At 40.3% G+C, this 23,847-nt stretch overlaps 1 protein-coding gene across 2 annotated transcripts in view; it reads left to right on the forward strand.

Annotated features, from left to right (window-relative positions):
* The window catches only part of MYO5B (myosin VB), a 374,368-nt gene that overhangs the window by 114,675 nt on the left and 235,846 nt on the right, over positions 1–23,847 (forward strand). For both annotated transcript variants that reach the window (XM_089497439.1, XM_089497447.1), the window contains exons 3-4: positions 10,876–11,047; positions 11,879–12,023. In XM_089497439.1, the coding sequence (XP_089353565.1) occupies positions 10,876–11,047; positions 11,879–12,023 (317 nt within the window). The remainder of the gene's footprint in view (positions 1–10,875; positions 11,048–11,878; positions 12,024–23,847) is intronic.

Raw genomic sequence — 23,847 nt, forward strand, 5'->3', positions numbered from 1 at the left:
GAGGATATATGATACTCAGAATCTTTGGCAGTGGTATATAGCAAACAGATATTTACTGATAGTGATGCTCCACAAGCTCTTCAAAAATACTCCCCCCGGCCCCAAATGCTTGATGCCATAGGAGTTGGGAAGGACCTAATATATTTGCATTGTTTCATCCTCAAGAACATTTGTAATGACAAGCACTGAATCAATTACAATGACAAGTAGTTTTGTCCTGCATCATTATGGACTTGTGAAGAAAGAGTGTGTTTAACTTACTTGGCCAGCATAAAGGGCAACAGAAAATATAATTTTTAATTTAATCAGTAGCAAATCTGCTGTGTTACTAAACCAGTTAGCAGATGCAGCTTTTACGAACTGATGATCCTCCAGGGACATTGTAAATAATTAACGAGGCCTGCCAAAAAACAAAAACAAAAAGCCCATGTTATTAATAGGGAGGCTGAACTTCAGGAGTGAGAGTAAAATCTTGTGGATGGAATGCTAACAGTGGTTATAAGAAGCCAGAAGTGATCAAGACTTTGTGACCCTGGGAAGGTTTTTTTTTAAAAAAAGCAGATATTCAAAGTGCACAAATTTCCCCATACTAAAAGGAGGAGGAGGCAGAGGAGAGGTGGTAGTAGTGGCGGCAGCTAAATGAACACGAAGCCTGCTTCACTCCTTCGGTGGATCTTATTAGATATAGACAGCAATCACATCCACTGGGGTTTGGTTCTAGGACCAGCTGTGGATAGCAAAATCTGTGGATGCTCAAGTCCCATTACATACATTGGGGTAGTAAAATGGTGTCCCTTGTGTAAAATGGCAAAATCAAGGCTTCCTTTTGGGACTTTTTTTAAAAAAATCTGTGGATGATTGGATTTGCAGATAGGGCCAGTTGTATTTCCTTAGCTCAGAAGAGGACAATCCAATGGCTTGTTGTTGTTGTGTTCCTTCAAGTAGTTTCTGGCTTACAGTGACCTGAAGGCCAACCTGTCATGAGGTTTCCTGAAAAGTTTGGTCTGAGGGGACTGCTGTTGCCTTTCTGAGTCTGAGAGAGTGTGACTTGTCCAGAGTCACCTGGTAGATTTCTAGGGCTGAGCAGGGATTCAAGCCCTCGGTATCAGGAGTTGTAGCCTAACACACAAACTACTGTTCCAAGCCATTCTTACTCCTTCATCCAATTTGTGCTGGCAAAACTTGTACCCTCACTTTAGATTTCTCTTGTTTCCACCATGATGTTCTGAGAAACACTGTCACTTAAGTGCTTGGTAGACACTTAGGCCCCATTCAGACTCACCTATGCGCTGGATGGAACTGGGTAGATCTGGATCCCCTTCCCCCGAATCCCTCCGGAGGCAAGGGCCAATATTTACCTCTGGGTAATTTAACCCTGAATGCCATGCAGGTCTGACGGAGAGTTCTCATTTGCTGAACTGGTTTAAAAAAAAGGCTCCTTTGCTGTCAATCAAATTTATTTCCACTTTCATCGAGGTGACGTTTCCTACAGCGATTGGGCCACCGGATGTGTGCTTCCCCCCTCCTTTAAAAAAAACAAAAACCAGGCGCCAGTATGTGCAGATGCTGTCAAATTTCAAAACCTCCAGGGGTGTGTGTGTGTGTGTGTGTGTGTGTGTTGTGTGTATTTGGTTCACTACAGATTATGGGTCTCCCCTGCCTCCGTTTTCAACCCCAAAATTCAATGTAATGCATCTGCATCCTTCCTCCTTGTGGCCCCAAAGCCTCATAACCTAATTAATTAATTAATTAATTAATTAATTAATTCCTCACCTTGGAATACCATCTCTGCCTCCTTTGCTTTCCCTCAGCCAGCCCAGTTCCTTACAGACAGTAGCAAAAGCATTCTGTATCAATTTGCCAAATTGAGAGAGAAACATTTCTAGCATTCGCATATAAAAAATAATTTAGAAAAATAGCCTTTTGCAAAGTGCGTGCTGCTGGGAGCAAGCAAATGAAAGGGAAAGTAGCACAAGCAGACACATTCTATCTATATATGTATCTACCTGTAGAACTATGCACATAGATGGTCAAATATATAAAAAATAAAAAGAGAGCTGCCTGGTGCGAGAGGGAGGCTTGTTCCATTCTGTGCCCTCCCTCTGACCTACCCTGAACTTGACCCTTTCTCAGGCACCCTGACTGACCTTTGCATCCTTCCTCTGGCTCCTTGGCTCCGTCAGTCACCCTGATTGCCTGGCATCCCTTCTTTCCCCCGACTCCTCCTTCCTCCTCCTCCTCCTTGGCCCCGATGAAGGGGAGGGACTGCCCTCCCTCTGACCTAAATCCCTCCCCTGAACTTGCCCCAATCATGATCGGGGACAAGTTCATATTTGCTGAACCTGTTTTTTAAAAAACGATACAGCTTTTACTCCGCTTCCAAATGACCCGCGATAAGGGGCATTTGCCCCTCAACGGGTATGCAAGCCTAGGATTCGCTTGTGAGAGATTTGAGGCGAATATGATCTTCACGTGCATAATTCAGTTCCTGATCCGGGGTAAAAGGTAGTCTGAATGGCCCCTTAATGTGACCAGTTTCCTTTTCATTTTTCCAACCTTACATTATCAGTTTTGAAAGTGCACTATTTTCTCCAATACCACATTTTGTGTGATAAGGTGGATGGAAAGAGAATGTATCTTGTACCACAGATGAATGTCTTCAATGTTAGATTTTTTAAAAGAAACTAAGTAACTATTTTAATAATTTTTATGAGATGGGAAGGAGTTTTTAAAAAAGTTGGTAACTGCTCTAGTTAAGTTTGGAACAATAACAGTAAATTATTACTTTTTAAAAGTAACTTTCCAAGCCTCTCCAGATCCCAAAGTTTTAACTCCCTTCTCAGAATCTCCAGGACAAAGACTTAAATCCCCTATTCAGCCTGAAGGAGGCATATAGCCATCATGACTAGTTGCCACTGATCACTTTTATTCTCCATGAATGTGTCAAATTCCCATCCAAGTTGGTGGTCACTTGAACTTCTTACGTCAATTGGATCCTCAGGTTAACTACACACCCTTTTGTCCATTCTTAATTTAACCCAGGATGTCCTTCCATTTCTGCAATGCATTCTGTCTCTCTTTGGACACCAAGAGTGGCACAATAAATATATTTTGAAAACACAAAAGAAAGAAGGGTGTGAAGATCAGCTACAAGGAGTGGCTTGACCTCTCTCAAACTCTTTCAACTCATGTGGTGATGTCACTCTGGGTACTCCTCTTTGCTCCAGTGCCTGAGTGTCAGAAAACATGTGGCAAAGTATTTATGACTATTGCAGAGCAGTGTTCATGGATATTTCTTTGGTGCTATCGCTGCAAATCTCCCTGACCTCAAATGAGCTGTTTCATTCCGGGAACCAAAGTACAAGAAGGGTATCAACAAGCTGGAATGTGTCCAAAGAAGGCCAACCAAGATGATCCAAAGATCTGGAAAACCAAGCCTGGCGAAGAAAAACTTAGGGCATTGGGTATGTTTAGCTCAAAGAAGAGGACTAAGAGATGATATGATATCTACCTTTAAATATCTGAAGGAAGGTCATGTAGAAGACAGAGCCAGATTCTCTGAAGATGCCAGCCACAGATGCTGGCGAAGTGTCAGGAAGAACATGGCCACATAGCCCGAAAAACCCACAAAAAACTACAGAACCAGCATGTTTTCTGCTGCTCCAGAGAACAGAACATAAACCAATGGATTAGAAAAGATGTGCCGTCTAAACATTACAAAGAACTCCTTGACTGTAAGATCTGTTTGGCAGTGGAATTGACTGCCCGGGAGGATGAGAGTTTCTCTTTGTCTAGAGGTCTTTAAACAGAGGCTGGATGGATATCTTTCTGGAGGGCTTTAATTGTGAGTTTCTCCATGGCAGGGGGTTGAACTAGATGGCCCTTGTGATCCCTTGCAACTCTTGATTCTATAATTCTATGAAAATGGAAAAAAGAAAGTGGTTTCAGATACTTTTAAGACAATCAGTAACACTAGGGAATTTGCTTGATGTTTTTTACCCCTTTAGCCTCTGTAGTCATGGAATTTTGTCCAGTATTTCCCTGAGCTTGTTAAAATCAGTCTTCCTGAAACCCAAGGTTTCTTTTTGGCCTGTCCTACAATTATGAATTCTAGCACTGCATGGTCACTCCCTACTAAAGTACCAACTGCAATGATTCAAATAGCCACCTCCTTGTTGTTTAGGATCAAGTCCAGGATCGGTGACCTTGTTGCTTCCTTTACCTTTTGAAAGAGGAAAGGCTTCTTGGTCGCTGCTTAACTGGCTGCTCAGTTGCTGAATGGTGGGGATAAGTAACCAGATGATATTGGTGTCCAGCTGTCATGCCCTGTTTGTTTGTTTGGGCGGGATCTTTGATAGCAGCTGATGACTCCTGACACACTGGGATGATTGGTTTGCCTTGAATCTTCAGAGCTGTGCAAGATGTGAAACCAGCTGTGGGAATTGGGTTCAACACCTTGGAAAATTCCAATTAGAGTGCAGGAATGGTCAAAATGTGGTTCTCTTGATGTTGTTGGACTGCAGCTCCCATCATCCCTAAATCACCATTGCCAATGTTGAGGCAGGCTTGGAAAGAAACAGTTTTTAAAAAATACCACCACCAAAACAGGGTGGTTTTGTTTGTTTGTTTGTTTGTTTAAACCTGCTTTTAAAAATTAATTTGTAAGAATACAATATAGGACTAAATCAGAAAATGCAGTTAAAATGTTTATGGCCATTAACTTAAATAACAAATGTCCCTTTAAAAGTGCACTTTTAAAGCAAGTGCACTTACGTTGAACTTACGTTAATGGAATAATTTGTTTCTGAATGGCATTTCTTGCATTATAAAATAAAGTGATTAAAAGGAAGCAATTGACTCTGGATTCTAGTCTAACAGTGAACAACTGCCCGGTTCAAGTTAAGATGTTTAAATTCAAACAATCCTTGTTGTTTCAGTAAGATGGCTGGAAAATAGTAATAATAGCTTGATTTTAAAAATACATATGAATAATCAATTAAAAAAACCAAGGGTGTTTTTTTTAAAAGTCATTTGGTTTAAACCATGGTTAAACCAACCTGGTTTAAACCAGCCAACCCTATGTTGAAGAATGCTGGGCTGCAGTTCAACACCTTCTGGAGGACAATACAGTTGTTATCCATGCCGGATCAAATTCACTACCTCATCAACATGGAAGCCATCAGCTACCCCTGTGGTGGTGCATTTTGGAGAATCAATACTGGTTTGAGAATTAATTCTATTTCATTGTGCACTTTGTATGTTTTTAATTGTACTGTTTCAATTTGCAAGCCGTTTTTTGTTCTCTTATTATTGTTATTGTTGTTGCCTCCAACTCCACAAAGCATTTCTTGCCACCTTGTTATTATTATCATTATTATTATTAAAGTTTATTTATAAACACTATAAATTTGCACAACGTTGTACAGAATAATGTTGCCAAAGCTGCCTGTTTACCTTCTGCTAGCAAAGCGCATCAGCAGGAGAGTGTTTCCTTTTCTATGTAATGACCTCACATGTGTTACTTTGCTTTGCAAATGAACCATACCAAAGTTTCCCCGGGTGATCAAAGAGCCCAGGGTTCATGCTTTGGTTAAAAAAATAAATAAAATCTCATGTGATCTTTTCTGAAACAAGGTGGTGCTTGCGACCTGCTGGGTAGATCTCAGCTGGTGCTAATTGAGTCCCTTGTGGCTGGCTGGTTTCAGCAGCACATATCAATAGCCATAGGGAAGATGCTGGGGTTGTGACTTCTGCTGTTCCCAAAGGATTTTCAATGGAGGTGGCAGAGGGGAAGGAGAGGGCACAGCTGCTGACACAGCTCTAGATGCAGAAGAAACAAAAATCAGTCTAGATATACCCATAGTTTAATTCCTAGATATGGATAGTTTTTTTAAAAAAACAAAACAAAGTGCGAAACTCCATGTAAGTAGGAGAGGGAACATTGTTATACAGATTGAGTTTGACATTCTTTTTCTTTTGCCAGTTTTGATAACAGATCAGTCCTATTGTATTTTTAAAAAACAAAGCAGGGCCTTTGTCTGAGATGTGTCTAAGTGTTTCTCCAGTGTTGCAATACAGGTACAGAATAGGATATTTTACTCAAATCAGAATTAGACACTGGGATTTTTCAGTTTCCATTTTTTTTAAAACAAACAAACAAACAGTTAGCTCATAAAAATGCACACTTTAATTTCTAGGTGGTAGGACTACTCATTGTATTCATTTAAATTTTAAATAAGACCATGACACTAAAAACGACCACAGCATATTTCTTTTGAAAGTTTAATTTTCAGCAGCACAAATCCTAGATAAATTTCTCAGTTTTGTTGTTAAGTAGACAAATATTGTGAGCCAGCATGATGTAGTGGTTTCAACATTGGACTACTAGTCTGAGCAATTCATGTCAGGTTTGTTTTGGTGTTTTCCTCATAGTTTGGAGACAGTTTTTCAATTCACAAGTTTAAAGATGCCCATCTCCTGCTGAGTCCACTTGATATAGCAAGGACAAATGTTTTTGTCCTGAAGTAGATCTAGAAGGAATTCCCATAAGTGTTATTAACTCATGTTATCCTGCCCCTGGTTCCGACCTAGGCATGGGGATGAAGTGTGTGTTTACATCCACTGTCACAGCCCTTCAGGGAAGACGTAAGGGTGGCAGCAGGTAAGCAGTGTTAAGGGGCTGTGTGGTGCACCAGCTCTCTCCACAGAGTTTTTGAGAATTTCCATGGCAAACAACTGGTCTTTTTGCTCTCTGCTAATGCCCCTTTGGGTCAGGATCAGTCTGGGACTGCCAGATTGGTGTCCAGACTGGTCGATCCTGGCCTGGGCTATTGGTCTGCATTGTCCATACAAGACAACACAAGGCCAGAGGGAACACGGGCCTTTTGGCCCAAGTGTACAAGCCCTATGACTCTGGAGATCAGGGATCGATCCTTGCTTGGCCATGAAAAGTAACTGGATGACCATGGGCAAGTCACATACTCTGAGCCCTAGAAAACCCCATGATAGGTTAGCCTTAGGGTTGCTTTAAGTTACAAACCACTTGAAGGCACACGACGACAACAACAGCAGCAACAGCAACAACAACAGACAAGTTTTTAGGATTTTACAGCTGAAGATTCAGCTTCAAAAAATGTGCTGCCATCTTCTCATTGCCATATTGTGGTTTTAAATTGAAATGATTAGGATCAGTTTTTCTGCTTTCCAAGACAAGCGAAAATGGCTTGTGTGCAGTGTCCGGTGAATTTCTGTGTATCAATATTCTTTTAAAGCAGGATCCGAGAAGAACATTGCATTCTCCTAGTGGGTGGGGTACCTTTTCTCTGTTGAAGTCTACAATCCAACTGGGACAGGTTATAACCCTTCTTTTCACTCTTTCTCCAGGCCCCTTCCAGGGCACATGTGTTTGGGTGGAGAGGAGAACTGCTGTCTCTTTATATCTGAACTGATAGTTTGCAGAGACTTTGACATTAGAACATAGACCACAAGTTGCTCATTTTTGCTTATGGGAACCCACCACATAACGTGATAGGAGAGGAGCTTTGTCCACTGTTTTCCATTAATAGACCGTTTCATTGCTCTATTCACAAGCAGTGAAAGTGGAGATTGAACCTAGGGAGGCAAAACAGTTTATAGAGAGAACATTTGTGGAAGGAGTGGATGCCTTTTTTTGTCATTCTCCCGCTTATGCTTTTGTTGTAATGTTGATCTGGATTACCGAAATCAGCTTTTAAAAAGAAAATCCCATTGGCAGTAGAAATCACCCCTTCCTACTGTAAACATTCATACCTTTAGGTATGAAATTTATTGCCAGTAGTTAAGATGACAGTTCTAAGAAGATGCATAGTTTTATAGACTGCCCTCTGTTAGTGCAAGAGAGAATTTAAAGCACGGAAGATACCAGCCTTTGCCAACTTGGAAGCCTTTCAGATGGGTTGATTGACAAATTCTATAATATATGTGTCAAAGTTAGTTCCCTTCTTGCTGGAATAACAACAATTTTAAAATGTATATCTCACCTTCCTCTCAACATAGGGACTCAAGGCAGACAAATTTAAAACAGTATGAACTAAAAATAACACAAAAGCATTAAAAGCATAAATATTAAGTTTTTTTTAAAAAAAAATTAAACAATTTATAAAGTTAAAACATTACACATTAAAATATTAAAATTTATTAAAAACCATACAAACTTTGGCCTATGAATTGTACAATGTTTATAATAGCTAAGCCTTCATCAGTTTGAAAAGCCTTGTAGCCTCTTTAGGAAGGGATTTTCAGAGTCTGGAGTAGCTACCGAGAAGGCCCTCTCTCTTGTTCCCACTAAACCATCCTGAGAAGGTGGTGGGAGAGAGAGAAGGGCCTCTCCATATGATGTTAGCACTCTGATGGGCTCATAAAGGGATATATGGTAGACCCAAGCCATATAGAGCTTCTATAGGTCAAAACCAGCACTTTGAATTGTCCTTGGAGACTGACCAGCAGCCGAGAAGCTGTTGCAACAAGGGAGTTATGCTGAGTGCATTTATAAATACATAATGTATAACCATAATCTCCAACACAGTATTAGTCTACTTGAGTTCTTCTAATTATTAGGTTTTGTTTGTTTGTTTAAATGAGTTCCCCACCTCTTCGTGCTCAAAAACTAGAGCAAGAAATTTTTCACTCAAATTCAGATTAAAGAGGATTAAAAAATATTGATAGGTTTTTCCTTTGTGAGATCATTAGCCAACACTCCTCATTCAATGAGAAATAAATTGGTGTAGGTGTAACCAGACCAATAGCCAGAAATGGTTTAGCATGGGTTTTTTGCTTAAGGAATCAATGCAAAACCTTTTTAGCAAGGATTTGCCATTAACATCCTGTGAGGCTGAGTATGTGACATGCTCAAGCTCACCTAGTATGTTTCCATGGATGAGCAGTTTTTGAACCCTGGTCTCCTAGAGTTCTAGTCTGACAATCCAGCTGCTATATCACACTAGCTGTCACAACATACTGTATTATTCTTTCTAAATACCTGCAGGTGTTGTGCTATTTTAAAGTGTATGGTTTTAATGTGCTTTTATCTTTTTTAATTGTATTTTTAACAAATAATCTGTTTTAATATTGTAATAGTTTAATTTTATATCCCGCTTCGATCCACTGGGAGAGGTGGGAAAACATAAATAAAACTTTTTATTATTATTATTATTATTTATATGTTTTTAATTATACTGTTCTTTTAAATTATAAGCCACTTTGGGTACCAATTTTGAGAAAAAAGTGGGATGATGATGATGATTGTAAGACAGTCAGGATGGTGGAGTGGTTTGAGTGTTGAACTATGACTCTGGTGGCCAGAGTTCAAATCCTCACTCAGTCATGGAAATCCATTGTGTAACCTTAGGCATGTCACACTCTCTCAGCCTCATAGGAAGGCCAAGAAAACCATGTGATAGGTGTCTTAGGATTACCATAAATAGGAAGTCACTTGAAAGCACACAGCAGGATCAACAACGATCGCAAGAAGATCACAGAAGTAGTTTTGAGGTAGTTTAATTGGAGAAACATAGAATCTCAGGCTGATTTTGTTGTCTGGAAATCATGAATGTACCTGTGAGCAATGCCTCTTTATAAAATAATTTATTTATTTTGAGTTTTGAATAGCATAATTCATCTTCTCCTATGTAACTGTCAAATCTAGTGAGTTTTCCTCCCTTGCCAGGGCTTATCAATTTTACCCTTCCTTTAGAGAAGGCAAGATAAAATCTAGAATTGTCATATATCTTTTGATGGCTTTGATTCTTGCTACATTATGCTAACAAGATGCCAGCTCTATGCTTGTGACCTACATGTCATATTTCGTCTGTGCCCATTCTGAGGCAGGACATGATTGGTGCTAAACCACAGTCTCTAACTGTGGTTTTTAAATGGCATTGCAACTGTGGTTTAAAGGTAAACAGAGTCAGTAGTGATCCTTGTGCAAATGCAGAGATGGATAGTCCAGAAAATGGAAGCTAGCAGTAATTTGAAAATGAGAAAGTAATGTGGGAGGTAGCAAGCACTTGTGGCTTTTTCCTGATGTGCTATCGATGGCCAATAAATAAGTAAACCTTACTTTCAGTGTACTGGGGCTCTAGCTGAATTTTAAATCAGTAATGATCTGTGGAAAACAGAAGAACCATTTTTATCTTTGACAATAGAGGAGAGTTACCAAAATGGTGAAAGATCTAGAAACCATGTCCTATGAAGAACAGCTTAGGGAGCTGGGTATGTTTAGTCTGGAGAAAAGAAGGTTAAGGGGTGACATAATAGCCATGTCTGAATATTTGAAGGGGTATTGTATTGAGGATGGAGCAAACTTGTTTTCTGCTGCTCCAGAGACCAGACCCCAGAGCAATGGATTCAAACTGCAGGAAAAGAGATTCCACTTCAGCATTAGGAAGAACCTCCTGACAGTAAGAGCTGTTTGATAGTGGAATACACTGCCTTGGAAAATGATGGAGATTCTTTCTTTGGATGTTTTTCGGGAGTGCTTTGACTTTGTATTCCTGCACGGCAGGGTTTGGACTGGGTGGCTTTGTGGGCTCTTCCAACTCTATGATTATATGATTCTATAATCAATAATTTATTATAATCCAGTTCAAAATAACAAAGATTAAATCTCTTGCAGCCAAGACATGCAGCTATTTTGTTTTAAATCTCCAGTTTATGAGCTCACCTGCTCATTGGCTTCATTTGCCATTTTGTGTCCTAGTACCATAACTGTGGGCCTTTTCACACTACACAGTTACAGTACAGTGCTATTATTCCACTTCATTGACTTGTCGAAGCAGGGAAATAATTCCATCTATATGTGCAGCAATTTTTGACCATGCATTTTCTTTGTCATTTCAGATCCAGGAATATCCTATTGATCCTAAAGCCAATAAGCTTCCCTTCTTGCGTAACCCAGACATTTTGGTTGGAGAAAATGACCTGACAGCTTTAAGTTACCTCCATGAACCTGCAGTCTTGCACAACTTAAAAATCCGATTCTTGGAATCAAATCACATCTACACATACTGTGGTGAGTGTTGTGGTATACTGTCGCTTGCAATATTTGAGTTTAAGGGGTTAGGAAGCAGCAGCAGCATTAAATGTAAGATAAGTTCTGGTGGCCCTGCTTGCTCATAATGATAAGCATCTGAGGAAGTAGACCAAGTCTATTTAAGGTTATGCTACAACTTCTTTCACATGGTTAGTCTCAAAAGTGCTTCAAGAGCCCTTTGCATAATGATAAGCTAGAAATTCTAATTCTTTGAACCATTGTTTTCATGAGCAGAGTGCTGAATGGGCAGCGTCCCATTCACTTCCATAGTACTCCTCTGACTTTTGTGAGAAGATAAATAAAACAGTTGTGGAGAGATTTTTATTTTGTCTGAACCTTTAAACTTTTGTATTTCTCTATTGTGTTGGTTCTTACATTTTGGAATAGGGACAAGCACTGATCCCTGTTATGTTTCTGAAACAACACTGAAAATAATAAGGGAAGAAGCTGGAGTACCTTAAAAAGAAAGATTTCCACCACATGTTGATGAAACAGTCCACTCCTGCTTACATTTAAACTGAAACCAACTTGCATTTTCAGCACTTTGAGCAGATACAGTAAAGAGCTTCAAAGTGTGCATTTCTCCCTGACATGTGTGGCTTTCTTGGAATGTAATTGTAGAAAGTTTATTTGGTAACAAGTGATTTTAATATAGCCATACATTGGGGGGGGGGGGGGGGGGAACTGGAGAAAAAGCAGCTGTCAATGTGAGAGAATTATTTTGGGGTGATGGGGATGTCAGTTCTAAGTTATCAGTTCTGTGTCTCTTAATTAAGTACATATCAGGTTTTGACTCTTATGTTTTTGAAGGTATTGTCCTGGTTGCCATTAATCCCTATGAACAGTTGCCAATCTATGGACAAGATGTCATCTATGCTTACAGTGGCCAAAACATGGGAGACATGGACCCTCATATCTTTGCAGTTGCGGAGGAAGCATACAAGCAAATGGCCAGGTAAGCAGAAGACTTTTTTCCCTATTCTATAGATAGACTTGGACAAGGCTGATGCTGACACAAGCTATAGGAAAAATAGATCTGAATTCTGCTGACAAGGTGACCAGGATTCAAGAAATCTTAATGATTTGCATTGTGTCATGAGGTAAGCAGCTTGAGGCTGAATGCAGAATTCAGTAACTTGTACAGAATCCCAAGATTTATTTATGCGTCTTTCTGTCTGAATGTCTGTCTTTCTTTTCTTCCTTTCTTTTCCTTTAAAAAAAAAAATCAATGTCTTAGTTTTCATGGTTCTACAGGGAGAAAATATGAAGATGCACTTACATTGTTGTCCTGCAGGCCATTGTGCTTATCCTTGAAAACTTATCATGAGAGTAGTTAGAAAGAGGCAAGTGATCTAATGATGATTTACTTAAAGGAAGGCTTTTGCTCTGTGGTAAAGCAGATGTTTTACATGTTGAAGGTCCAAGATTCAAATCCCCAACAACTGTAGTAGGGCTGGGAAGGACCATTGTCTGAAACCCTTAAGATCTTTGTCCAGTCAGAGTAAACAGAACTGAGCTAGATAGACTAATAGCCTGACTGCTTCCTTTGTAGCCTATGCATACTTTATGGTTTCTATCTTGTTTTTGTGTTCTTGGAGTTCTGCCTCCTTTGTATGGCTGCTCTCTGTTGTCAGAATTTTGAAAAGTTGTGTTGTCAGAACTTGGAAAAGTTAATTTTTCAGGTGGCCATATGGAAATTCAGGGAATTTCAAGCTTTCCCTCTGAGATACATATATGTTAATATGTGTGTGCACATACATGCACAAAGCTACAGGACTTGAAATGGGAACTTCATGATCTGGGACTAGGGACTAACCTGGCAGACCAACCCAGAACTGGAAAGTATCCATCTGTAGAAAGGAATACACAGATACAATATCATATAATTGCTCTGAATGCATACTTTATGGGGGGGAAATCATGTGGTTTTCTTGGCAAGATTTGCTCAGAGAGGGTTTGCCTTTGCCTTTCTTTGATGATGAGAGTGTGTGTCTTGCCCAAAGTCATCCAATGGGTTTCCCTGGCTGAATGGGAAATTAATTAATTAATTTAATTTGTTTTCTTTATATACCGCTATTCCAAAGATCATAGCGGTGAACAGCAAGTAAGCTAATTTGCCCCCAACAGTCTGGGTACTCATTTTAGCGACCTCGGAAGGATGCAAGCCTGAGTCGAGCTTGGGCCCTTTTGCTGGTCTTGAACTCGCAACCTTGTGGTTTTGAGTGTGGCTGCAGTACAGGCATTTAACCACTGCGCCACCAGGGCAATCGAACCCTGGTGTAATTCAAACCACTACACCACATTAACTCTCTTAGATTACTGGTAAATTTAGTCCAACAGTTGGTCCTCCATATCCATGGATTCTTTATCCATGAATTCAGCCATCTACAGCTTTATTTTGTTAAACTTTGATTTTGTTATTTTATTTAAGGGACACTATTTCATTACTCCATTTTATTTACTGGAACATGAGCATCCAGGGATTTTGATATCCACAGGGGAGTCTGGAACCAAACCCCAGCAGATGTCAAGGGTCTACTATAGTAAAGTTGTGGAAGGTGGGATCTTTAAAAAAATGAGGTTATCTGAGTTGCCTCTGATTCCCTCTGGGCCAAGGTAAAATTCTGAAGAGCCTTGAAGTAGAATGCGATATAACAGTTACAATGTTAGTTTCAGACTTGCAGGATCCTAAAAATAAATAAATAAATAAATAAATAAATAAATAAATATCATAAAAGCATTTTATGTAACCATATAACATGCTGTAGGTGATGTTGCTTTTTGGAAGGTTTTCAGAAACTTCAACTGTTCTAAGGCAGCTGCAGCCATATTGTTAATCAGGGCTGGATGCACAGTTCCACTGGTTGCAGGTCTATTTCTGGGCACAATGCTAGTTGTGACCTATATAGTGCTATATTGCTTAGGTTCAGGTTATTTGAGAGACTGTATTCCTCCATATGAACCAGCCCAAGATGGGAATGTGGCAGCAAATCTTCTTGGTGGCTGCTCCCAAGGTCTAGAACTCCTTCTCTAGAATGGCTTGCCTTGTGCCCTCTTTGGTTTGGTGTAAGCAGGTGAAGGCCTTTTTTTGTTTTGGCAGCCTTTTTAGGAGGAAAAGGCCTTTCATAATGTACTGTATAGTGTATTTGTTTTCTTTTTAAGGCCCATGCTTTTAACTGTTTTTAACTCTATCGCTAGTTTAATTTTTAATTTTTGTATGATAATGCTTTTGAATGTTGTTACGTGTTTTAACCTCTGTAAGCCTCCTGGAGTCGGTGCAGGGAAAATGGTGGAACAACAATAATAACCTCTTATCCACATAAAATGGTTCAAGGACAGTCTTGTTTTGCAGAGTGTGGCAGGGGAAAATGAGGAAGAAGTCCAAAGGAAGATTTTTACTTTTGTGTGAGGTAAATGGCATAGTGCTTTGAGTGCTGGACTATGACTTTGGAGACCAGGGTTCAATTCCCAGCTCTGCCATGAAACCTTCTGGGTGATCTTGGCCAAATCACACTCTCTCAGCTTCAGGGGAAGGCAATAGCAAACCTGCTCTGAACAAACCTTGCCAAGAAAACCCCATGATAAGGTTGCCCCATGATAGGGTCACCATAAGTTGGAAACTACTTGAAGGCACATAATAACAGCAATACATTTTGGATTGGGCCCGTTTTACTTTTGTGTAGGGCAATTTTTTTAGCTGCATCTGTTTTTTAATCTTTGTAATGTGCCTCGAATCTTGGACTTGAAAAATGGTGGTGACGAAGATGAGATCAGCAACATCAACCTCATACATTTATGCAAGTCCAGCAGCTTTCATCTAAAAGTTCAAAATTTTCATGTGTCAGTTCTAGTTGTAGAATTTGGATTCGTGTGGTTTTAGGGTGTGTAGTTGCAAAACTTAGCCCCAATCTCCACAGTCTGTGGCGGTATCTGAACTTACGTTCACCTTCAGTATTCAGAAAGACCATTTTTCTCTCCTTTTAAGCATTCTCGATTAGTAGCAGGAGATGATGGTGCATCGGCAGATTCCAGGAACTCGGTACTAGGAAATTTTAAATAGGCACTTTATTTCTCTTGCCGTCTGGAAACAAAAACATTTAGTGCACCTCCCTCCTTGTTCTTATTACTTTTTATTACTGTTACTTCTGGTATGACTTTATCATTATGACAACAGTGCTTGAGCCAAGTTCAGGGCTGCTGTGAGCAGGGGCTGTTCTCAGGGTTTAATTGGGAGCTTCATCTGCCTACTCCTGTTCAGAAATTGTCCCAGGAAACAGTCAGATGTTGCTGACAAGCTGACTTGACCAGAGACCCTTGAGAAATGAGAATCTCTGCAGCAGTTTTTAAATCTTTCAAGGAAATTTAAGAATAGGACCAAACCTGCACAGTTAGGATCTTTTTCAACTCCCTGGTTGGAACCATTAATCCAGAAAAGGACTGCATCTTATGTCAATACAGAAAAATATGATAAGGATGCAAAAATCATAGGGCATACCTTAGCAAAGAGCTAAAACCCTGATTCTTCTGTCGGTATACTAGAGCTAGAGATAAGTGATAGCTCTGGGGAATATTTAAAAAAAGCTGTGCTACTTATGGCAAATGCTTGCTTACAGTTTTTCCTCTCTAGCGATCCATTTTTGCAGATTTGTATATTGTTTCCAGCCCTTTAAACAAAGTGGTGAGAGAAACATCTCAATATGTGCCAGCTATGAAAGAAATATCTGTAGTTAGCCTGAGACATTGTTATGTGCCTTCAAGACCATTCTGAATTATGGTGAACCTGGGGTTTTCTTGGTCGGGTTAATTATTCAGAAGATGTTTGCTATTCCCTTCCCCTTAGGCTGAGAGTGTGTTGCTTGACTAAGCTCACCTGGGTTTCCATGGCTAAGTCAGGATTGGAACCCTGGTCTTCTGGAGTCCTACAAAACAAAACAAAGTCCCTGTAACCAAAAAAACCCCAAGATATAACCAAACACAAGAACCAAAGGGTTCTGGTAAAAACTAAAAAAGAATAACAACACCCTGGAGCAAAAAACAAAAACAAAACAATGTAATATCTCAAAGGGTAAAATTACCCCACTGGAAGATCTAAAATGCTAAGGGTGAATAAAATATCCAAAATACTTGGCAATTATAGACAATATTATTTATAAAACAAAAGGCCAGACGCGTTTTGACCTACGTCTTCTTCAGTGGCCTGTCAAAATATAAAAAGTATAATAGCACCTTAGCAAACAATGTGACTTTGCTGAATTCAAAAGCTGCAGGGTCACATTGTTTGCTAAGGTGCTATTATACTTTTTATATTTTGACAGGCCACTGAAGAAGACATAGGTCGAAACGCGTCTGGCCTTTTGTTTTATAAATAATATTGTCTATAATTGCCAAGTAGTTTGGATATTTTATTCACCCTTAGCATTTTAGATCTTCCAGTGGGGTAATTTTACCCTTTTAGATATTACATTGTGTTTTTGCTCCAGGGTGTTGTTGTTATTTTTTTAGTTTTTACCAGAACCTTCTGGAGTCCTACTCCAACACTCCAACCACTTTCTTGCATGAGATGAGTACTGCTTAAATGCAACTAGATGTAGGAGAACCCTGTAGCCATTGCCTTTGACACCACCACCCTGAAAAGTAGAAGGAATTAGAAGCAAAGAAGTACTTTCCTTTTAACTTATTCCACTTCTCTGTCCCCCTCTTCCTATCATTGTCCCCAAGACCCAAATGTCAGATCCCCTCTGACCAGGATAAGTGTCCATAGACACAGAGACATGGCCATGTTAGTTTGGAATATCAGTAGGCAAAGGGATTTTGTAGCATCTTTGAGACTAACTGTGTGAAATAAGTTGCAGCATGAGCTTTTGTAGACTTGGTAAAATTCAAAGATATAGTTGTGTTAGTTTGTAAAATCAGTAGGTAAAGAGATCTTTGAGACCTTTGAGACTAACTGAAAGAAAGACATTGACAGCATGATCTTTCCTAGACTTAAGTCTACTTTCTCAGATGCATCTGAGGTCACCATGGGCAAGTAAGCTTAAGTCTCCAAAAGCTCTTGCTGCCAACTTCTTTCTTTCAGTTAGTATCAAAGGTGCTACAAGATCTCTTTACCTACTTCTTCAGATGCATAGTGTGAAGTGTTGCCCAAGGCAGATATTTATAATCAGACTATATGAATAGCCATAGATATGCATAGTCATAGAATTACTCACAAGTTTTGCAGTTTCTGGGAAAGACTTCACTCTATGCATCTGAGGAAGTAGACCAAGTCTATGAAAATTTATGCTACAATTTCTTTCGCACCGTTAGTCTCAAAGGTGCTACAAGATCCCTTTGTCTAGGCCTAGTATGAGAAAGGCTAGGTAAAGGAATCATCTCCATAACAAACCCCAGAGCAACCAAAGTTCATAAAAGTGAATTTTGAGGGACTACATTTTCCATGCCGGGAGGTAAAGTCCAAAAAGGTAACATTGCAACACTTTGAAAGAATCCACTCTGCAAAAGACTTATGTGAGAGGAAAAACCCTGGTGTTATTTCATCCTACAGAGGAGGTTGTTCTGCCCCCTTCCTCAGACTCCACCTCTGACCCTTTGGCACAGTAGAAGCCCCCCCCCCCAAAAAAAAAAAAAAAAAAAAAGCAGGGATGTGGGTTTTCTGGAAAAAGTAGAACTGGAACAATTTCCAAAATAATGCACTGTCCTAAATAATACTATCTGATTTAGCATGTTTGGTTGAAATATTATATTCTGACACATTGAAAGCTTTATGCGGAAATTATTTTCTTGGAATATTTGTAAAAAGGTAAAGAGAAAAACCTATTTTAGTTATAGTTAGCAAAAATGACTACACTTGAAAAACAGTTTTTTAAAAATCACTTACCTAAAGGTGATATTTTATATCAACAGTTTAACTTTCTTTTGTCGACACATAACTAGCACCTTCAGCTTCCTTCCCTCCCTCTCTGCATTACTTACCATTTTCATTTCAAGTTGGGAAAAACTGATTCAGTTCAACTTGTGTAACGTATTATTTCACTAAAGGATGAATGTGAGTCAGTGGGTACGGGCAACAACTGATCAAATTTTGTCTTGACTACTTGGGCTTGTGACTGAGAAGCAAGAGATTTTGTGAAATAGAAAGAAGCTTAACAGTACATCAGTTTGTTAGTCTGTTCCTCCTGAGTGTGAGAATAACCATGTGCTCCTCTCCTTAGAATAACCAGAACTTTATATCCTATATTTAGACCATGTAACATGATCAATTGCTTTACAACAGCCCAGACAACTGTAGGCACATACACATAGTCAACACTGGAAATTTTTCCATCTCACATCCCTGGTCCTCAGCTGTATTGGAGCCAGTGGCAAAGAATAAAGTGCAAAACTTTTAAGCACTAATAGCTGCTTTAATGACATGTGTGCACCTGGTGTGTGCCTTCAAGTTGTTTCCCAGCTTATCTAAACCCCCTGGCATCTTCTTCTTTTCTTCTGAACTGTCTTCAGATCAACTTCATATTCCACCTGGATTTTTCCCAGCTCCACTTGGTGCTGTCCATGGTTCCATTTTCTGGTTCTCTCGGCACAGTTTCACCTGGGACATTTTTCCCTCCTCTCCATTTGCAGAATTCAAAAGATTAGTTTGCCTCCAGTATCTCATGTTGGGATTGTTGTGACAGATAAAACTGCTTGCAGGAGAATGTTGAATGTAAAAGATGCATGGGAGGAAGGGGTTATGCACATCCTGCCCAGTTGCTTCATCATTTGGATTTAAACAAACAACAACCCAGAAAGCCCTGCCATTGAAGCTCACTTACATGCATAAGATGTTAGTTAGGTATATTTTGAATGCTCTCAGAGGACAGGAGTGTTGTCTTGTGTTTATTCTGACTTGCCCTGCAGTGTTGGGAGTGTTCACTGATATCTGTTAAATGCCTCCATCTTCCTTGAGTAGAGTTGCTTTGAGTACACATGGAGGAAGAAAGACAGAATATAAATTACATAGACAAATAAACATTGGTTCCATGATTGGCAGATATGATGAAGCCCTTCTATTTGGGCCAATAACTTCTCTTGCCTATAGTTCTGTAAATAAAAAGAATAGAGAGTGGGAAAACAGAGAAGGAAACCAAGGCTGGGTGTAATATAGATTGAGTCTCCTTTATCTGAAATGCTTGGGACCAGAAGTGTTTTGGATTTCAGATATTTTGGGATTTTGGAATAGTTGCACATACATAGTGAGAGATCTTAGAGATGGGACTCAAGTCTAAACATGAAATTCATTTACGTTTCATATGCACCTTATACACATAGCCTGAAGGTCATTTTACAGACAATATTGTGGGCAGGGCTACAGTTCAGGGGAAGGACACCTGCTTTCCACACAGAAACACCCTGGTTCTTTAAATTTATAAATTCAGAATCATCCCTGCCTTAGCATTTCTAGTTTCTCCATATGATTGTGGAAGCTGGGCATTGAATATGTTTCCTGAATTTAAAAATACCAAATATTGCCACAACAGGAGAAATTTTTAATAAGAGAGAGCTAATGGACTGTGACTGAGATTCTTACCTTTACTAAAGGTAATACTCTTTCATTTGGAATATATGTGGCAAGTTTTACCTATACAGAACCTAAACATTTTTCCAGCTGTAATGGTATACAAGGACATCTTGAGAAATTTCATTTTTCTCTGGCCAAGAAAGGGAAGTCAGCTTCACACAGGACAGAGGCAGCCTGGATTACAAGAGAAGTTACTTTTCTGTTCCTAATGAGTTGCAATGTTATTGTTGTTGCTGCTGCTGCTGCTGCTGCTGCTGTGTGCCTTCAAGTTGTTTCTGACTTACAGTGACCCTAAAATGAACTTATCATGGGGTTTTCTTGAGCTGAGAGCATGTGACTTGCCCAAGGTCACCCAGTAGGTTTACATGGCTGTGCCAGGATTCAAACTGTGCTCTCCAAACAAAGTCCAGCACTCAAATCATTACAACATCCTGCCTCTTATGATTTTATTACCTGTCTTTTGTTGTCCCTATATAGCCAAGAAAGGGAATAGCCTCTGCCTGCATTGATATCCCATTTTAGACCATCTTATCTGACAATAGAAATAATATCTGAGACCAAATGTAGGCATGCGACTGTAATATTGTCACTTTTCTTTTCCTGTATGGTTTTTAGCATCTTCCCCTGTTGAAGCCAGTGAAGCTTCAAAAGCTTGCATGATGTATTTTGTGCATTTTTGGTTGGCTCTATATAGGTACTGCTATTTTGTGGATTTTGTATTTTGTTATATTTTGCTGTATGGTTGACATGGCTCTCCCTGAGTACATTTCCTGGATAAAGGTTACAAGGGGGGGAAATCAATGCAATTGAAATATGGTGGTTGAGGAGAGTTCTGCATATGCTAGGACTGCTAAGAAGACAAATGATTGGCATTTTAGAGCAAATCAGGCCTGAACTCTCAGTAGAAGCCAAGATGACTAAACTGACATTGTTCAAGTTTAGATATATCATCTGATGGTGTGACTCATTGGAAAAGATGACAATGCTTAGTAAAGTGGCAGTCAAGAGGAAAAGAGGAAGATTGCAGTACAAGTGTAATGATTTATTCATGAAGCCACAGAACTGTGTTTGCAAGGCCTACGCAGAGCAGTTGATGACCAGGGATCTTGGAGGTCTCTCATTCATAGGGTTACCATATGCTGGAGTCAATGTGACTGCCATTAACCCTAGCAATTTAGAATTCTCAGCTGGAGAGCTCTAGTGCTTCAACAAACTACAAGACCTAGAATTCCTTAGTATACAGATATGGCAGTTAAAATGGAATTATAGTGACATAATTGTGTAGTGTGAAAGGGTCCCTGGTAATCCAGGGTCTCAGCATAAAGTGGTTTGGACCTTGATCATTGTAACTGATGATGCCAGGGACTGAGCCTGGGACTTTCTGCTCGCAAAACAGATGCACTGCCACTAAACTGTGGCCTGTCTCCATGCAAAACACAGTTCTTCATACATAAATGACTGTGTCATTGTACAGACTCATAGCTCTTCAGGGAATACACCTGATGTGCAATTAGGGTTGCCATTAGTCAGGACCTCCAAACCGGGGCAAATGTAGGACAAAATTTTCAAATGTAGGACATTTGGGGGGGGGGCTACATTTGAAAAAGAGCCTCACTGAGGGGAGGATTCCTTCTGCGCTTGGGCTCCGTTCACGGAGCCCAAGCGGAGAAGGAATCCGCTCCCTTTCCTGGCCTCTGTGGAGGCTTGGCCTTCACAGAGGCCTGGAAAGAGGGAGGAGAGCGCCCGCGATCGCGGTGATTGCGGGCGGCCCCCTCCCTTTCCCGGCCTCTGTGGAGGCTTGGCCTTCACAGAGGCCAGGAAAGAAGGAGGAGAGCGATCGCGGCGATCCCCCTCCCTTTCCCGGCCTCTGTGGAGACTTGGCCTTCACAGAGGCCTGGAAAGAGGGAGCAGAGCCAGGCCGCCTCCCTCGGCAGAGGAGGCCAAGCAGGGAACGGGCCTCGCTCATGCGAGGCTCCTTTCCCTGCCTGGTGTCCGTCGCAGGGGGAGGTGTCCCAGGGGTGGGGCCAAACCGGAGCGGGACCGTGCGGACCCGCCCCAAACCGGGAAAGTCCCGCCCCCAGGCAGGATATGGCATCCCTATGTGCAATCTGATCACTTTGTGTAGATATTTGTGTATATGTGTATAAATAATATTGCTTTATAATTAAATATGCTTAGTAAAAGTTTTCAGAATAGAGACATTCATTCATATGTGTACTTTGACATAAACGTGAACATAAACAACAACAAAAATTCATAACACCTAATGACTTATATTACATCTCCTACTCCCTAACCCATTAAAAATGCATCCCTCTTTTCTCTAAACTCCACTTAACTGTATATTCTAATTTCTCCTCCATTCATTATAACATTGCTTTATATACCATAAGTGTTTCCTAGCTCATATGTTCTAAGTGCACTACACCCAAAAGCTTTTGATATTAAAATATAATTTCTTACATTTTAGAACAGGCCACCTGCTTGGTGCTTTTCAATCCAACTGCCAGCTAAGCTCCTGCAATCCATTTTTAAAATGACACAGTTGCTCTGGGTACTGTTCTTTGGCCCTAAACTTATAATTAGTTTAATATTGTGTGTGTGTGTGTGTGTGCGCGCGCACACACAGGGGGATATGTGCATGTGCCTTCAAGTTGCCTGCCGATTTATGATGACCCCATTGATTTCATAAGGTTTTCTTAGGTAACAATTACACAGACATGGTTTTTCCAGTTCCCTCCTCTGACATATAGCCTACAGTACATGGTATAGGTGGCAGCCTCCCATCCAATTACTTACCAGGACTGACCCTGCTGACCTTTCAAAACCAGGTGGGATCTAGCACCTTTAGGGTATTTAGACCCTGCAGTGTAATACTAGCTCAAGGTTAAACAATATGTGAAGATACCCTCAAAAGAACACACACACCCCTCAAAAATTAGAACCAGAGCTTGGGTGTAAATATTTATTTATTTACTGCCTTTCTCCCAATATGGGACTCAAGTTGGTTTACAAAAAAATGCTAAAATGATGAAAAAGCTAACAAACAGATGAAAAAGAAGTTGAATGGCAGTTAAGTAAGTTTTTGTATTAAAATGCCATTCAGTTTTTTACTGTATGATAGTCCTATTTAAATATTTGAAGGGATGTCATATTGAGGAGGGAGCAAGCTTGTTTTCTGCTGCTTAAGAGGCGGACCAATGGATGCAAGCTACAGGAAAAGAGATTCCAGCTCAACATTAGGAAGAACTTCCTGACAGTAAGGGCTGTTCGACAGTGGAACAGACTCCCTCGGAGTGTAGTGGAGTCTCCTTCTTTGGAGGTCTTTAAGCAGAGGCTGAATGGCCATCTGTCGGTGATGCTTTGAGTGAGAGTTCCTGCATGGCAGGGGGTTGGACTGGATGGCACTTGTGGTCTCTTCCAACTCTATGATTCTATGTTGAATTCCTCTTTTTTTTTTGATATATAGGAACCTATCCCTATGCTTTCTCTTTGTTATTTCTTCCCTGATTCCAAATTATATATTAAAGGAGTGGGCCCTTGACATCCTCTGAGGTTTGGTTCCAGGACCCCCCGTGGATGCCAAAATCAGTGGATATTCAAGTCCCAATTAATACAATGGCACAGTAAAATGGTGTCTCGTACATAAAGTGGCAAAATCAAGGGAAGTTTTGGGAACAGATATTTTTGGTGAATATTTTAAAGCCATGGATGCTTGAATCTGTGGATAAAGAATCTGTGGATACAGAGGGCTGATTGTTATGTCCTAGAACACATTTACTTCATCAAATGATAACATTAAAATTAGCAGTGGTTAAACCACTGCTAAAAAAAACCCTCTCTAGACCCCCTGACTTACAACAACTATCGGCCTGTATCACTGCTGCCATTTTTGGGGAAGGTGATTGAGAGAGCGGTCGCCTTCCAGCTTCAATTGATCTTGGATGAAACGGATTTTCTGGACTCATTTCAAACCGGCTTCCGGGCGGGTTATGGAGTTGAGACTGCCATGGTCACCTTAGTTGATGATCTCCGTCTGGGCATGGACAGGGGAAGCGTGTCCCTGTTAGTGCTTTTGGACATCTCAGCGGCTTTCGATACCATTGACCATGGTATCCTTCTGGAACGCCTGAGGGAGTTGGGTATCGGGGGCACTGCGCTCCAGTGGTTCCGCTCCTACCTCTCGGGTAGATTCCAGATGGTGCAGCTGGGGGACGTCTGC

This window comes from Sceloporus occidentalis, unplaced genomic scaffold, assembly GCF_023333645.1.
Source record: "Sceloporus occidentalis isolate IW3139 unplaced genomic scaffold, rSceOcc1.0.p SCAF_1, whole genome shotgun sequence".
In the NCBI taxonomy this organism is placed as follows: Eukaryota; Metazoa; Chordata; class Lepidosauria; order Squamata; family Phrynosomatidae; genus Sceloporus; species Sceloporus occidentalis.